This window comes from Polypterus senegalus, chromosome 15 (assembly GCF_016835505.1).
Source record: "Polypterus senegalus isolate Bchr_013 chromosome 15, ASM1683550v1, whole genome shotgun sequence".
Classification (NCBI taxonomy): Eukaryota; Metazoa; Chordata; class Cladistia; order Polypteriformes; family Polypteridae; genus Polypterus; species Polypterus senegalus.
This window is the reverse complement of record NC_053168.1, coordinates 123,030,089-123,047,989: the sequence shown is the minus strand read 5'-3', so window position 1 is coordinate 123,047,989 and position 17,901 is coordinate 123,030,089. Positions and strand designations below refer to the sequence as shown.

General features: G+C 42.8%; 1 protein-coding gene across 6 annotated transcripts in view; it reads right to left on the bottom strand.

The window, feature by feature from the left end:
• The window catches only part of kif13a (kinesin family member 13A), a 231,391-nt gene that overhangs the window by 40,099 nt on the left and 173,391 nt on the right, over positions 1-17,901 (bottom strand). For all 6 annotated transcript variants that reach the window (XR_005630696.1, XM_039737010.1, XM_039737011.1 and 3 more), the window contains 5 exons: positions 12,107-12,206; positions 11,869-11,995; positions 6,970-7,025; positions 4,041-4,165; positions 183-359 (listed from right to left, as the gene is read on the bottom strand). Coding sequence is in view for 5 of the 6 variants with exons in the window: in XM_039737010.1 (XP_039592944.1) it covers positions 183-359; positions 4,041-4,165; positions 6,970-7,025; positions 11,869-11,995; positions 12,107-12,206 (585 nt within the window). In the remaining variant the exon portion in view is untranslated. The remainder of the gene's footprint in view (positions 1-182; positions 360-4,040; positions 4,166-6,969; positions 7,026-11,868; positions 11,996-12,106; positions 12,207-17,901) is intronic.

Below are 17,901 nucleotides of genomic sequence, written 5' to 3'. Positions count from 1 at the left end.
TGCCCTCACTTTCGATAAAAGAGTGTGCTAAGTAATTAAATGTAAAATATCTTAACATTGTAAAGCTCAATCCCTATAAACACCAATGGATAAGATAGATAAATAGATAAATAAATAAATAAATAAAAACAGATGAGGCACATAAATGCCGCCTTTTAATTTTATTTAGCCTTTTCACTTACCTGCTTGTTGTAAACGTTGACTGCAATCCTCTTTCTCAGCACTAACTCCACTGCAGCAGGGTGGCTGAGCTGAACGGTGGCCTTCACAATTAAATATACCCGCTCGTTTGGTGGTGTTACTCTGTTTAAGTGTAATGAATCGTGAATTGAAGAGTCCCAAGAAGCACAGGCCGAGACCTTAGAAAAAAAGAGAAGAGTGCAAATCACTTTATTGGTTTAACTACAAATTGTTGTGTAGCATATTTATATAGCATTGCCTTCCTATTTCGCTGGGCATTTTGAACATTCTGACATCTCATTACAGACACACTGTGCCATCTGCCTGAGCTTTAACTGCACAAACATGCCACGTAGTATTTAAAGTGCAAGTGGCTCATAAGAGTATAATAAATTTGATAAATGAAAGGAGAGACCATTCACTCCATCAAGCTCACTTGTTTAGCTAATAGCTAAGCTGTCTCAATATCTCATCCAGATACTCCTTATCAAGGTTTCTACCTTTAACTCCATAACTTGTTAGATTGTTCCAGATTCCCACAACTCTTTATGTCCCCTTAATGTCCATTGTAGTCCTTGAGTATGTCATTCACCATTCATTTGAATGAATTATGCTGGATCTACTTTATCAATGCTGTTGAGGATTTTGAAGACTTGAATTAGGTCTCCACGTTTTCTCCTTTTGAGACTAAACATGTTTAATTCTCTACGGCTGCCACAGTAAGATGTGTCCTTAAGTCCTGGGATACACCTGGTTGCTCTCCTCTGCATAACTTCAAGCGCTGCTATGTCTTTGTTGTACTGTGGTGATCAGAATTGCACACAATACTCTAGAAATGGTCACACAAGTACATTATATAGTATGAGAGTAATGTCCCTCAATTTACAGTGAAGCTTGTATGATTCCAGGCATTAGAGCATCAACCAAAAACAGGAGAAACCATGCAGGCAACAGAGAGTTGCACAAAACACAAGACACATTTGATATACTCAACCACACATGCACACCAAAGATCACTGCTAATTCTTTAAATGCCTTCCACAAGTGTATGAATGAACTGACCGCAAGTGGTAAAATTCAACTTAAGCAACAAACATGTCTGAATTAAAATCTTATTGTTGATTATCAAGAAAGATGCAGACAGCCAGCAGGCTCCATCCAGTGTTATTTGTTTCTTTAGTGTTTAATACAGCTTCTTGCATCCATGGGGAAAGGCGCTATACAAATAAAATGTATCATTTGTGAGGGACAGCTGGATCACCTCCTTGAAGAAAGGGCAGAGGGAGATGGCTTGTGAAGGGCACTGTCTCCTTCAAACTGCTACTTGGCATGGCACCTCAGATTCCCACAGGGCTGTATGGGAATTGCTATTCATCGGCATAGTCCTGTTGGGTTCCGTGGACGCCACCAGGGGGAGCTGTGGGACCTGCAGAGCCCTACTTTGGGCATCCGCCACACCTGGGAGTAATTCCAGACTTCCCTAATGAGCCACTTGAATGGTCCTTAGTGTGGCTTAAAAAAGGAGCCAGCTGCCTCGCAGAGAGAGCCAGAGTCAGGAACAAGAGGGACGAAGCGGAGTGGAGATGGAACGAGGAAGAGAAAGGAAGAAAGAAGGACTGTGTTGCCTTGTGTTTGGTACGTGGGAACTGTGGTACAGCGGGGAACGAGAAAAAGGCGCTTCACCACAGTAATAAAGTCGTGTTGTGTGGCAAGATCTGTGTCTGGGTATGTCTGTGTTGGAGTTTGGGTGCCTGGAGTATTAGTTATTCATTTAACAAACCCGCTGTCACACACATGCACATGGGAGGCAGCTACAGGGCTCAAATGAGGGTAATTCCATGCCAGACCAGGGGGTGGCGGAGTGCGCTAAACCTTTCTCTCTTTCCACTGCAGACCAGTTTCAGGAAATTCTGCCTGGCCCTGATGACGTCACTTCCGGTTCCAGTGACGATCCCCAGGTGACATCACTTCCTCTGCCTTGTTTTAATACTGCCATCTTTACTTCACCCAGTTAGTTCTGTTTTGAACTCCAGTCTGTACACTACTGTACAATTTTTATTTACCAATTTTTGTAGCTGGGTTCAAGTACACGGGAGGCTGACCCAAACCTTTTTGTGGCTCTTTTGACACCGCTTTTGTCTCCTGCGGGACCACTGTGCTCTCCTTCCCTAATCTGACACCGGTAAGGGGTGGTAAGCCTGTTTGTTTTAACGTGGTAAGACTGAATCACCATCCTCCGTGTGCAGAATGTACCTCATGTCCATAGAGGTGATCACTGACCTTCAGATCAAGGTAAATGCCATGTGTGTTTTGTAGACAATCCACGACATTCAATAATGGCTTAACACTTAGATTCAGATTACAGTGATCCCTTGCTGTATCGCGCTTTGACTTTCGCGGTTTTGCTCTATCGCGGATTTTATATGTAAGCAGATGTAAATGTATATTGCGGATTTTTTGCTGATTCGCGGATTTCTGCGGACAATGGGTCTTTTAATTTATGGTACATGCTTCCTCAGTTTGTTTGCCCAGTTGATTTCATACAAGGGACGCTATTGGCGGATGGCTTAAAAGCTACCCAATCAGAGCACGTATTACATATTAACTAAAACTCCTCAATGCTATAAGATATGCCTCCTGCGCTTTGCTCGATTGTTTGCTTGTCTCTGCCTCTATCTCACCCTCTCTGACATTCTCTGCGCCTGACGGAGTGGCTGTGAGCAGAGGTGCTGTTTGCCTAGTGGATACAGACGCTCCTCTAAGAAATGCCGCTTTATCGAGGTGCGTCCAAAAGCACACTTATTGATTTTTTGATTGTTTGCTTTAATCTCGCGCTCTCTCTCTCTGACGTTCTCTGCGCTTGACGGAGGAGATGTGAGCAGAGGGGCTTTTTGCACAGAGGCTGTTTGCTTAGAAGATAGGGACGCTCCTGTAAAAATGCTGAAAGGCTACCTTCGCATTGATCCCTTCATTGCCGCTGCTTTATCGCGGTGCTTGCATACTTAAAAGCGCAACAGCCCTATTGATTTTTCATTGTTTACTTTACTCTCTCTCTGACATTCTCCGCTCCTTACGCGCACTTTGAAGAGGAAGATATGTTTGCATTCTTTTAAATGTGAGAAAGAACTGTCATCTCTGTCTTGTCATGGAGCACAGTTTAAACTTTTGACTAAAGGGTGTTATTTCATGTCTAGAGGGCTCTAATAATGTTAAAAAACGTATTTAGAAGGTCGTAAACAGGTTTTCTATGCTCTAACTACGAAAAGATTAGATTTATAAATAAAGAATCCTACTTCGTGGAAATTCATTTATCTGTCTGGAGCGGATTAACCGCGATAAACAAGGGTTTACTGTATAACTGTGCGGAGAATATTTATAAACAGTGTGGGAGAGTTTCTAAGGGCTTAAAATATATAAAAATAATCATACAAACATATGGTTTCTACTTCGCGATTTTCACCTATCGCGGGGGGGTCTGGAACGCAACCCCCGCGATCGAGGAGGGATTACTGTAATCAGGTCATTCCTCCCAAGCATGCAGCTCCAGGTCACCACTGCAGTTTCCAGCAGGACTACTTCAGAGTTAGCAGATCACACCATTTTGAGATGGTGTCTTCTAGCTTCCCTGCAAGATGACCCTGACTGACCTAAGTCAGTCCCCCAGGTACCAGAAATCAGATGGAAAAAAAAACAACTTCCCCAGGCTCTTGGTATCCCCATTCCAGTGTGGTCTACTGAGTTTTAATAAGAATAATGATGGGAGTCATTTGGTGTTTTATTATTATTTTAATTATAAAGCACAGAAATTCCCACCAATTACAAAAGGCAGTACTGAAAATGTATTCACCGAATGATCTTACCTCCTCGTCACTGTGCCGGATGATCGGTAAGTAGAAGAACTGGCTCCCGTGTTCCTTTGGCAGGATTGAATTGACTCCGGCTGCACGGGGTCCTGTCAGCTGCTCATTCACCGTAAGGTCATCCGCTATTGGAATTCCAAAACAGGAGGAAAAATGGGCCAATCAGACACTTATTACAATATAACCTTATTTTTGGTGGAATCTAGAGATGCACTACCAAAGGCCCAACATGAAAGACTGTGGTATAGTGGGTCCACAGCTTAACATTTTTAGTGGCCCGTTTTTAAATAAATAATTAACTGGCCAACTCAATCTCTGTGGGTGTATGTGCACGTGCAGCTGCGGGAGGTTGGTGAAGTAACTGGGTGAGTTATTTTAACATGGCTTTCTCCTAGCTTCATTTTAGTGTAATGTAACCCTGATATTCTTTACATGCATTTACTTATCATTTTTATTTTTTTCTTTCATGGCTCCGAAATCTGTACTAACCCCTACTCTCTCTTCTGTTCTCTTTCCGTTTTTCTGTGGTGGCGATCTACGCCATCACCACCTGATCAAAGCAACGTGGCATGCTCTTGCCAGGAGAAGCCAGGTATCGGCAGCGGAGTGAGCAAAGCAGGACTCGATGGCTCCCTGTGGGATTGGTGGCAGGTACATGGGCTGGAATAAAAGGTTGTCTGCGCCTGTTGGTTGGATGTCTCTCTGTGCTGCGGGGTCCGATTAGGGTAAGACGGACAGACATCAGTTTTAAAAGGAAATCACCAAGGCTCTAAATTGTAAAGGTCAGTTTCCTGCCTGAGTTTTTAACCTCACTTTTAAATGGTTTATTTATTGGGATTTTTAACCTCCACAGACACTCATTTTTATTGGACTGGAGCGCTATTTTGGACACAATTGTTTTAATAAAAGCACTAATCGCTTTTGCACCTGCCCCTTGCTTTGTGTGTTGCGTCCTCATCCGCTGGCTCATCCCTCAGGTATGTTATTTTACTTATCTCATTACAAAGCAAAAAAAGGCTACTGTCACCAAACGTTCCATCTACAAAATCCAGAACTATAAAGGATAGAAATTTGTCGCAGGTGGGCTCACAATCTTACCCACAAGTCTTGGCAAAACAGCTGGATTGTTTGATTTACAGATGTTCTCCTTCTGGCGAGTGCTGAATAGTTAAATCCTACTGATTTCATTTGCTCTGGGTGCTTGAGAAGAAGAATGAGGCTGCAAGATTACCCAGTTCCCTCTACTGTATTACGTGCAATTCTGTACTTCATTTCTAGCAGTTAATTTTTGGACAACTTTAGGCCAGGTTGTGTTTGAAGCGCCTCAACTCAACATATTGTGGAGTATGCCCGGCAGTTTATCCCAGCCAAGACCCCCAAGCCGCCAGATGGAGCCCTCCCTGCAATGTGGAGATGCCCCGAATTCCAGCAGGGCATCATAGACTTTGGAGTTGTAATACACAGCCCTGCTGGATAACGTCGGGGAGGCTGCAGGGCGGCACAGAGACATTTGGTGTTCCTACAGCCTGGAAGTACTTGCAGGTCATGGGGATGGAAGGAATAAAGTTCTTCCAGGCTGAAGAAGAAAGAAGAGTTTTGGTTCGTGAACTATAAAAGGACTGTGGGAACTCCTAGACGGCGAGCTGAGCTGGGTGGTAGGAGGGCAACGAGTCTGGGAGTGGAGGATTGTGATTTATTGGATTGATTATTGTTTATTGAGAATAGTGGAGTGGTGGTGCTTTGTGCACTTAATTATTATAATAATTATTGGACTTTTACGTGGTGTTTGGCGTGGTACCTGAGGGTTCAAGGGAGCGATAGTGCCCCCTACTGTTACAATATACATAAACTAATTTGTTATATTGTGTTTTTGTACACTGACAATGAGTATGTGATTGAGTATGGGTTTCATACATAGTTTGTACCTGTTTAGCTTTGTTTTAAAACTAATATTATTAGTTTTATATGACATCTGTGCCACCATTTTATGTTTTGTTTACTTCCACATTACGCCGCCATTTGGTGTATTTTCTGGGTAAGCTTGACTGATTGCTATAAAAACCGTATGGTGCAAGTTTCTGCTGTAAACGGGAGAGGTGAAGTTTAAATGGAAAAGGGCTAGAAGATGAAGCATAAAGAAAATAATCTCGCAAAGGGGCGTAAAGAAAGATCAAAACGCACCCTCGTCAAAATCAAAAACAAAACCATAAACCAAAGTCGTAGCTAAAGTTCTTTTGGAAGGAAAAAACTATACTCTCAGATACCCAGAAGTGCATTGTGCCCACCTTTAAACCTAACATCACCAGGTTGTGACCTTCTGGCATGAGTCCCTAGCAATGGTGTAGCACCAATACCAAACAAAATGGCACAATAATAATTTAAATACTTTAAATTTAAAAAAATGGAAAATGATCATTTAAGCTGAAATCTGCGTACATTTTACAAAATGTTAACCAAATCAGCTTCATTACATGCAGACGTCACGCAGTCCCAACTGATTGTGACCCCCATCTCCGAGTGGCTATACGTGGTGAACACACTGGGTCCACATTTGTGGACAAACTCTGAGAACTATGCACAAAAATTATTTAGTGAGCGGTCTTTCTGGTTAAAGACTCTTTGCTACGCATCACTCTGCTACGATTTCTGATTAACATTTAGGCTACGACATTTTGATTGGTATGACTGTTGTGGTTTCTGAGTTGTACACTTTGTCTTTTACCTTCTTCTTTTAATCACCCTTTCATCTAAACTGCGGCTATCTCTTGATGACTTGGTACACCCCAAACATATTCTAAATGCTTGAAAACTTTGAAGAGATGGAATAAAGAAAGAAAAATGTTCAGAAGCAACCTAACCTAGCAGGCATAACATGCAAATGAATTCCACAAGGCCTTACAGAAGAAGAGTAAGGATTGTTTAAGTGTACCGTTTAAATCCAAGAAAAGAACTGGGATGTGAGCCTCCATTCCTGGTGGCGGTGTTCTGGGGGAAAAAAAAGGGAGGGCAGATATTAGTGCATAAAAAACAACACAATGATGTTTGTAAGTTGAACAGAAAGACGATTAAAATGCATCTTTACTTCTGCTGCTTCACTACCAGGACACCAGAAGTTCTCAAAAAGCTCTGAGGCCCCCAATTTGATAACCGTTTTTTTTTTTCTGAATACTTTTGAATTGAAGCAGTCCATTCCTCACTTGGGCCTTCGTTCAAATAGTCGACTCTTTTCTGAACTCATTCTATAGTCAGAACTCCACATTACCCTATGGGATTAACTCATTTATAATTGGGATACAGAAATACAGAAGACTGATGGATCTTGCCTAACCGGTTCTCATTCAATACTTAAAAATCCTCTTCTTGTTAAAAAAACACTTCTAAAACCACATATTGTTAAAAACGTCAATTATAAAGCAAGTGCCATTTGAAAATAGAATTTTTCATTCATTTGTGCTGTCTTGCACATTATCCAGAGTCTGTGTCAATAATACAAGTAGACATATTCACAAATAATACAATTGACTTGACCGCGGCCATTGTGAGGGTCTTCAACAAGTTAAATACACTGTGGTTTTTGGCCGAGTTTAGATTAAAATTAATTTTATTTACTGTTTCTGTTGCTTTTGGTCACTCTGTTGATGGCATTTTAAAGTATGCTGCTACACGTGAGTTATTTGATGATCTGTCAGAGGGCACCTTATAAAAGGTAGAGCTTGCTGTAAACCTCAAGGTGTATTTTACATAAAAAATAACCAATAACTGCAATACATTGTTAAAGAATTAAAAAAAAGATATGATTTCTGATTCACAGTATTTAAAAAAATTTGCTCCATTGATTTACCCTTGCTTGTTCCAAGATTATGGATTGTTTTTAGCATGCTATTGTCTCTGTTATTCGAAAAAAAAAATGCACTAATGATTTGCTCTTTTTATGGAATAAACCTCAGGGGGTCACAACCTGGATATTAAAATACACAAAAAAATTCTTAATATGCTTATGAAAAGAAAGCTGATCCTATGCTAAACTTTTTATTAACCTCCAAGCGTTGCTTGGGCTTTGAAATCCATGTTAAAATGGTTAACCCCGAGTATTACTAATAGAACACTAATCTGATGGAAAAGTTAAGCACAAATAACGCTCATGACAGTATTTTGCTGTCGTCTTATGGATGAAATAATATCATGCTGCAAAAAATTCATGATTGTTTCTTTGTTTTCTGCCACTCTATGTTAACTCATCAATATTTATGAGTGGGGAGGAGTCTTCTACCCAAAGTTTGTAAATGAAAACCTGTAAAGCCAGTTTTAGAACAAACTGAAACTGACTTATTAGTTGAATCAAGCAATAGTGATGACAATGTGAATTGGTTATCAGACGTTGACACAGAGAGTAAAAGTGATGCATACGCCACTGTATGACCAAACTGCTGTGCTACACCTGGTGTCTTTGGTCACATGAAGCATCAGCGTGTGTGGCAAAAACACAAAATGATTACGATCAAGTGGAAGGACAAGAAAGACGTTAGACTCCTATGCCCTGTTCACAATACAGCAACTGTCAATGTTCGTGTTAGTGGAAATGTGAAAGTCACTGAACAATGTGCTGTGGTAGCCCAAAATAATAAAATGACAAAATCCATCATGCGAATCAGGCACTGATATTCTAATCGTCTCATGCGCAAGCAACAGAAAAAATATTATAAGAAAAATGTACAAAGAAAAAGGAGTGTGCTGTCCTGACGGCAACATCAGGCTGTGCATTGGTGACTGTTTCAAAACATATCACACAAAAAATGTCTGCTAAATTTGCACGAGTACAGCAGTGAACAATAGACATACCTTTTCTAATGTAATTACGTTGAACTTTAGGTGTGAATCCCACATGCAGCTGATTTGCCTTTTCTTAAATTTATCTCTGAAGTAACTAAACAGCTACAATGTTTATTAAATTGAGCTTTAATAAAAACATTCTTATTGCTAGATGTATTATATCCTAGCTCAGTTATAAAAAACTTCTATCGACAAACAATCCGGTGAGCCCATCACCTTATCACCAGAACAAAAGCATAAATAATTATAGACATATGAAACAGGTAAGCAGTTTGTGAAAGGATGCTTCATTATTGAATAAATTATTGTAGTGAATCTCATTGATTACCTATTCTGTTGATTCAGTTGTCCGTTTCCTTTCATTCACTGAAACAAATGTCATTTAAACAGCAATGTATATTCACTTGCTCAGTATGTCTGACTGAAAATCTATAATACCGACTGCTTAAAATGAATATCTTGTCAAACAACCACCGTAAGTCAATAAGCAACTTGTCAACAGAAAAGCACAGCTTGACAATCGAACAAATCAAGTTTTCCTGAGTTACAGTGAACTGTCTGCTGAACAAAATTAACTTTAAAAAGCAAGTAATCACCTACATGATCACAGGTAGCTGGAGATGGGAGAAAAAAAAAACATCCATGCAGGTAGTACTGTTGTTTTTATTATAAAGATATACAATTTTTGAACTGTGTATACATAAAGAAATTGCATTTGTGGTGCACCATTTGTGGAAATGCAGGATTAATGTGTTTTACTGGTTTATGCATAACAAAATGCATTACTTCCATGTTCTCATGGATAAGGCACAGTAAATACTGGCACTGCATTAGAAATTGCTGTAGCAAATGATTTGCCCACATTTACATTCAGTGTTTATTAAATACTTTCACGTTTAATGTGAAAAGCACCTATTGTGGTAGTCATGTCTGTCTATCTGTTCACATGAAACAATTCAGCTCCCAGTGACCCGATTTTTTTATTTTGTTTTTAACCTGGCACACTTATTCTGAAAAGAAATCAGAACATGTCAGTTTACATTGAGATTTTTGAAATACGGTGCACGGTACATATTTTTAAAATTATGATTTTTTTTTTTTCAGAAGCGTTAGCAAATATGCAAATCTATCTATTTTAAAACAGAGAAACATACCATGAATCTTCAACTACAAATTATTTTATGTTTGAATTTTATCTTGCGAGCCGTCGCTTCAACTTGTATGTTTTTTAATATTTTTTTTTTCTTTTACTTGTTTGACAGTGACATTTGAAAGCAAAACTGTGAAACATCAGCAGTCACATTCATTGAAGAAAGATTTACACAACACGGCATGGCCGAGATATTACCTTCTTAGGAAGGTACAACATTTAACGTGTATTATTTATTTAGTTCACTAATAATGATATTCTTTATTTTTTCAAGGAAGGTACAACATTTGATGTGTATTATTCATCTAGTTCACTAACAATGATATTGTTTATTTATTAAATATGGATATGGCAGATAGAATGGTAACTGTCAGGATGAAACATAATTTAACCAACAAATCATCATTTTAACACAAAACATTACAGCAGCTAAAGCCAGTTGTACAGCACAGTACAGGCGACAAGAGGAGCTGCCCATTTGATTGTCTCGCATCAATTCCATTTTACAGGACATTATGCTTACTCATCAGTGTAAATCATTTGCTTTTAGGTTGCTTATAAAAGGCAGTGACTCATTCAAGTACATACGTAATTAAAAAAAAAAAGAAAAAAAACTCAGACTCAATAGAAAGTAATCAGATGGCAAAAAACAATCACTAACACTGGCCCTGATCCTAGCCTCGCTATTATTACATTACAGCTAGGGTTGCTGTCGGACTTAAGTTTACTTTTTGTTAATTTAATCTTTCTGTTGTTTTGTCAAATGTAATTGTGCCTGTCATGTGTTTGGCTTGGCATTTTCTGTGTTACATTTTCTGTAATGTTGTGTTACTCATTAAATCTTTTTCAACTGGTTTATCTGCCCTGCCTCCTGTGTGTGGAGCCAAAGTCACCTGAATGGGCAGCGGGGGTTAGTGCCCCAGCTAGCATTTAAGTCAGCGCTTCAATAGAGCAGGGATGCACAACGTTGGTCTTGGAGGGGCTCTGCGGCTGCAGGTATCTGTTTTAACCCAATTTCTTAATAAGAAATCAATTCTTGTCAATAGCATCTTATTTAATTTCATGGCCTGTTTGTGTTTTAACTCTGCAATGTTAGGTCATTGTTATATTGTAGATTTTTTTTTCCTATCCAAGGATATCATGCAAATGACTGAAACAGATTAGTAATATTCATTCCTTCATTTTTTTTCTCTTCTCGAGCCATTTGAGAACATAAGAAATTTGACAGATGAGAGGAGACTATTAGGTTCATCAAGCTTGTTTGTTTACCTAATGGCTAATCTGTCCCAATATCTCATGCAGATACTTCTTAAAGGTTGTCAGGGTTTCTGATTCAACTACAGGTCTTAGTTTGTTCAAGCTTCCCACAATTCTCTGCATAAAGAAGTGCTTGGTGGTTTCAGTCCTAAATGCACTTCCCCCGTACTTTCCACTGGTGTCCTCGAGTACATGATTCACCATGAAGTTCAAAGAATTCTGCTGAATGTAGCTTACCAATGCCTTTGAGAATTTTAAAGATCTATTCTGCCTCCTCTGTTCGTGACTAAACAATGGGCCCGTCAGGTTCTTCAGTTCTGGGATGCACCTGACTGCTTTACTCTGCACAACTTCACATGTTGCTATGTCTTTTTTGTAGGGTGGTGACCAGGAACTGCACAAAGTACTCCAGATGTGGTCTCACTAGTGCATTACATAATCTAATCATCACGGTCCTTGATTTATATTCAACAGTTTCTATGATATAACCTAACATTTTATATTTATTTGTCTGGCCTTTTGTGTGAGTATTTTCGTGAGCTGCTTTGCCTTTTCTGATTTATGGTGACAGGAATTGTAACAGCTACTCACTGGTACGCTGGGGCTCCTGGGATGCCACTGCCCGGTGCTGGCACTAGAACTGCATTCCTTTCTTCAGTCAATCCAACCCACTGCTCGACCAAACGAGCCTCCCGCTCCACATCATCTTCGGTTTTCTCTGTGAAGGTACACAATGAGACAAATGGAAAATAATGTTGGTAAAGTGACACAAATACTGTAAAGATGCACATTGAATATTGTCCTGGAAGGAGAGATAAACGGAACTAACCTTGCTTATTGATAATTTTTTTAATCTGTTCATCCAGATATTCCCGTCGTTTGATTAATGCTTCTGACCAACGATCTCTCACACAGTTTAGATCTTCTTCCTAATAGAATATAAATAGCATGGATTTCGCATATTTCACTTGAAAGGTAAGGCTTCACCTCAAATTCGGGATAAGCACTTCTCACAGTCTGCTCAGCGGCGCCATCTGCTGGACACAAGGAGATGCACAGTAACTCTAGGTTGATTTGTTCTTACTTAAAGCCAGATCAAAATATGATCCAAAGAATAGAAAATATTGTCTGAAGTTATGTATTCATTCATGTACTGTGAACGTGGTGTGCCAGGCTGAGATTCAAATGCACCCTTTTAGAGCTGTGCATCAGTGGAGCAAGCAACTAAACAACCATATTGGCCTACCTTAAAGAAATAACCAAAGAAAATTTTTTTTAAAAATCTGAAATGCAAGAGTTTTGGCTCCAGTTGCTGGATGGGGCACCACCTGCATTTCAAATAGCCCATTTTAAACTTGCTAATAACCCTACTATTTGTGTAACCCCCTACCTGTACTTTTGACCATTCTGACCACACTGTAACAGACTGCTGTGATGCTCTTCAGCCTGGTGCTACAAGAGTAAATAAATGACGCAGATGGACAAGCTTCCTCCTGCCTGATTACTGACTCAAATAGGTTTTATTAAACCTGTCCTGGTAGAGAAAAAGTTTCTTTCTTTAATTAATATGTTGATTTCTACAACAATACTTACAGTACATGGGGAAAAAGTAGGTCATGATAGCAAAAATTTGGAGAAACACTGGCTAAAACAACAGAACTGGACATTCATCCTTTTACCAACAGACTGTTCTTAATTATTCATTTCTTCTTCACATATATATATATATATATATATATATATATATATATATATACATATATATATATATACACACATACATACATACATACATATATACTGCTCAAAAGAATTAAAGGAACACTTTTAATCAGAGTATAGCATAAAGTCAATGAAACTTATGGGATATTAATCTGGTCAGTTAAGTAGCAGAGGGGTTGTTAATCAGTTTCAGCTGCTGTGGTGTTAATGAAATTAACAACAGATGCACTAGAGGGGCAACAATGAGATGACCCCCAAAACAGGAATGGTTTAACAGGTGGAGGCCACTGACATTTTTCCCTCCTCATCTTTTCTGACTGTTTCTTCACTAGTTTTGCATTTGGCTACAGTCAGTGTCACTACTGGTAGCATGAGGCGATACCTGGACCCTACAGAGGTTGCACAGGTAGTCCAACTTCTCCAGGATGGCACATCAATACGTGTCATTGCCAGAAGGTTTGCTGTGTCTCCTGCACAGTCTCAAGGGCATGGAGGAGATTCTAGGAGACAAGCAGTTACTCTAGGAGAGCTGGAGAGGGCCATAGAAGGTCCATAACCCATCAGCAGGACCAGTATCTGCTCCTTTGGGCAAGGAGGAACAGGATGAGCACTGCCAGAGCCCTACAAAATGACCTCCAGCAGGCCACTGGTGTGAATGTCTCTGACCAAACAATCAGAAACAGACTTCATGAGGGTTGCCTGAGGGCCCAAATGTCTACTGCCCTGTGCTCACTGCACAGCACCGGGAGCTCAATTGGCATTTGCCATAGAATACCAGAATTGGCAGGTCCACCACTGGCCCCTGTGCTTTTCACAGATGAGAGCAGGTTCACCCTGAGTATATGTGAAAGATGTGAAAGGGTCAGGAGAAGCCGTGGAGAATATTATGCTGCCTGTAACATCGTTTAGCATGACTGGTTTGGTGGTGGGTCAGTGATGATCTTGGAGGCATATCCATGGAGCGACTCACAGACCTCTACAGGCTAGACAACGGCATCTTGACTGCCATTAGGTATCAGGATGAAATCCTTGGACCCATTGTCAGACCCTACACTGGTGCAGTAGGTCCTGGTTTCCTCCTAATGCACGACAATGCCCGGCCTCATGTGGCAAGAGTATGCAGGCAGTACCTGGAGGATGAAGGAATTGAAACAATTGAATGGCCTTCACGATCCTCTGACTTAAACCCAATAGAACATCTGTGGGACATTATGTTTCGGTCCATTAGGCGCGCAGGTTGCTCCTCAGACTGTACAACAGCTCAGGGATGCCCTCATACAGATCTGGGAGGAAATGCCACAAGACACCATCCGTCGTCTCATTAGGAGCATGCCCGACGTTGTCAAGCATGCATACAAGCTCGTGGGGCCACACAAGATACTGAAAAGCATTTTGAGTAGCAGAAATTAAGTTTTTGAAAAATGGACTAGCCTGCCACATCTTCATTTCACTCTGATTTTAGGGTGTCTACACAATTGAGCCCTCTGTAGGCAGAAAACTTTTATTTCCATTAAAAGACTTGGCATCCTTTTGTTCCTAAGACATTGCCCTGTCGTTATTTGTATAGATATCCAACTTCATATTGAGATCTGATGTATCTAATGTGTTTCTTTAAAGTGTTCCTTTAATTTTTGTGAGCAGTGTATATATATATATATATACATACATATATATACATATATATATATATATATATATATATATATACATACATATATATATATATATACATACATACATATATATATATATATACATACATACATATATATATATATATATATACATATATATATATATATACATACATATATATATATATATATATACATACATATATATATATATATATATATATATATATATATATATTGTGGAAGACTGCCGGCTTCGAGGCGGTCCGCACCCCAGGCCGACAGGAGGAGCTCTCCAGACAGCGGGATCGTGCTCGAGGTCCAGCAGGGCCTTATGGACTCTGTGGTGTGTATACACAGCCCTGCTGGATACCTTGGCGCCACCAGAGTCGCTGTGGGGACTTATGGGCTCCGTTGTGCCTTATGACCCGGGAGTACGTCACGGTCATGTGACAGGAAGGTATGGCGTGCTCCGGGTTGAAGTAATGGACTGATTGCCCTGACCCGGAAGGAGTAGGGAACTGTGGACTCTGGGACAGGAACACCTCCGGGTCAGGGGCTATAAAAGGACGCTGCCTCAGTCCAGACACTGAGCTGTGCTGGGTGGGAGAGGAGCAAAGTGTCTGGGCGAGGAGGAGAGGTTATTGTGTGGATAGTGTTTATTAGAGTGTGTTTATTTGTAGTGTGGAAGGTGCTTGGTGCACTGTGGGAAAAATAAAAAGGTCTTGGACTGTTACCTGGTGTCAGGAGTCGTACCTGAGGGTTCGAGGGTGCACTACTGGCCCCAACTGCCACACTGGCGTAGTCGGCAGGATTCTCTGGCCGTCTGTTGGCAGAGGACCTGCATAACAAACAAATTTTGTGTGGGCAGACAACCCTCGGGGGATTCCCCATCTTTATACGGAGGTGCACAACACCACCCGCTGCCAAGGAAGCGGCAACACTGCGTGCTATCCCGCTTACAGGGCCATGGGAAAGAAAACAGGAAAAAAGAAGGTCAGTCCCAGCCGCCTGCAGGGCATGACGGACGCCGCAATGTCCTGGACCCTCCTGACCGGGAGCGAGGAAGACAAAGCGCTGATCCGGGCCAAACAAGCCCGGGCCGCTGGCGACCCGCACACGGACAAATCCCGGCGCAGCGTACTCCTTAGACGGTCCAGGGTGCCGCATTCCGTTCGGAGGCGGCTGCAGGTAAACCGCCCGACGTCCGCCTTTGTTTTATCCTGTTTTACAGGCGTCCGCCGGGAGGATTGCAGCGGCGTCTTGGACGACTACCTCGTGCCGCAAAATGGCGCTGCTCCCAAAAGACAAGCCGTGGCGCGAAGACGGCTAGAGACAGCCGCGGTCGGCGACTACAGACTGGTCACCCGCGTGGATGTCGGGACGGTGGAGAAACCCGAGTCCGCCGACGAGGCCGGTCATCCCCTAACGGGTCCACGCCTCCTGGAAAGGGAGGGGAAGGCGGGCGAAGCGCCGCCGAAAGAAAAAGCCGCCGACAAAGAGGGACGGGTTGTGGCTGACGAGTCTGCCGCGTAAAGAGAAGGCAGATCGCAGCCGGCTTTAGTAGCCAGCCGTCCCTCTGAGTACTCCAAGTCCCAGGAGCCTTTGCGCGCCACAGCTGAACACGTGCCAGGAGGGGACGTGCTCATTGGTTCCCGGCCGGAAGTAAGCGAAATGCGGAAGCGCAAACAACTCCGGCCGTAAACATTAACTGTTTGGACTTACGGGGCTCGAGGACTACCTCGCGCCCTACGGTGTTCTTACAGGACTTACAACAGCTGAAGGAACGCGGTGGAGGACTTGGGAGCGACGGCTGCAGCCCCGTTAAAGGGTCTACAGGACTACGTGCAGCGGCTGGGCCGGGAACCTCCGGAGATGATCGATGCGGGAGTACAGGTGAGTCCCTCCCGTGTCAGAGTGTAAGGGGACACAGTGCGTCGGGCACCGCTGAGAATGAGTAGCGTGTCAAAGCACTGTGTACCCGACAAGAGACTGGGGCACGATGACCGAATGGTCGGGACTGGAGTAAACAGCCCGGGGCATGCGCGCGGGCGTGGCTTTCGGGCAGTACGGCTCACCAGGACCCGACCGGTCTTAAGTGCGGGTAGCGCCGGTGGTAGGAGTGCCGGGGATGCGCCGCCGGGCCGGTGCAGCTGAATAGTGCTGTGCATCGGTGCGGACGTGCAAATGACGCCGACTCTAGTAAACGTAAGGAAACGGGTGTGCAGACAGTAAAGAGGCTCCCCTCTTTCCATGGAGAGTCTCAGGCTGAGCGCAAGCCCCAAATCAAGCGGGAGATCCCAAAAGGAAAGGTGGGTCTCCCGACATAATGAAGAGAAGGCTTGAGGGCAGCCAAGCGCCGTAATGCCCTCCCTGGCAGGTGAAGGGGCGGAGTTGACGCTGACGGAGTTCCCGAGGTGTTTTTGGTCCCGCAGAGGGAAGCAACCAGGAGGGCTTCGTCGGTGCTATAATTGCCGCAACCGGCCACGAGGCGCTTATTGTCCCCGGGGACAGGAAGTACACCGCCCCCAAGGTTCGCTTCGAGGACAGGGACAACGCATTCAGGGCCGGATGACGCGCCCTCCTGGAGGAGGACGCCCCTCGGGGCCGGACGCCCGCCCCAGAAGTCGCCCTAAGGGGGAACTGTGGAAGACTGCCGCTTCCGAGGCCGGTCCGCACCCCAGGCCGACAGGAGGAGCTCCCAGACAGCGGATCGTGCTCCGAGGTCCAGCAGGGCCTTATGGACTCTGTGGTGTTTATACACAGCCCTGCTGGATACCTTGGGCGCCACCAGGAGTCGCTGTGGGGGGACTTATGGGCTCCGTTGTGCCTTATGACCCGGGAGTACGTCACGGTCATGTGACAGGAAGGTATGGCGTGCTCCGGGTTGAAGTAATGGACTGATTGCCCTGACCCGAAGGAGTAGGGAACTGTGGACTCCTGGGACAGGAACACCTCCGGTCAGGGGCTATAAAGGACGCTGCCTCAGTCCAGACACTGAGCTGTGCTGGGTGGGAGAGGAGCAAAGTGTCTGGGCGAGGAGGAGAGGTTATTGTGTGGATAGTGTTTATTAGAGTGTGTTTATTTGTAGTGTGGAAGGTGCTTGGTGCACTGTGGGAAAAATAAAAGGTCTTGGACTGTTACCTGGTGTCAGGAGTCGTACCTGAGGGTTCGAGGGTGCACTACTGGCCCCAACTGCCACAATATACATACATACATATATATATATATATATATATATATATATATATATATATATATATATACA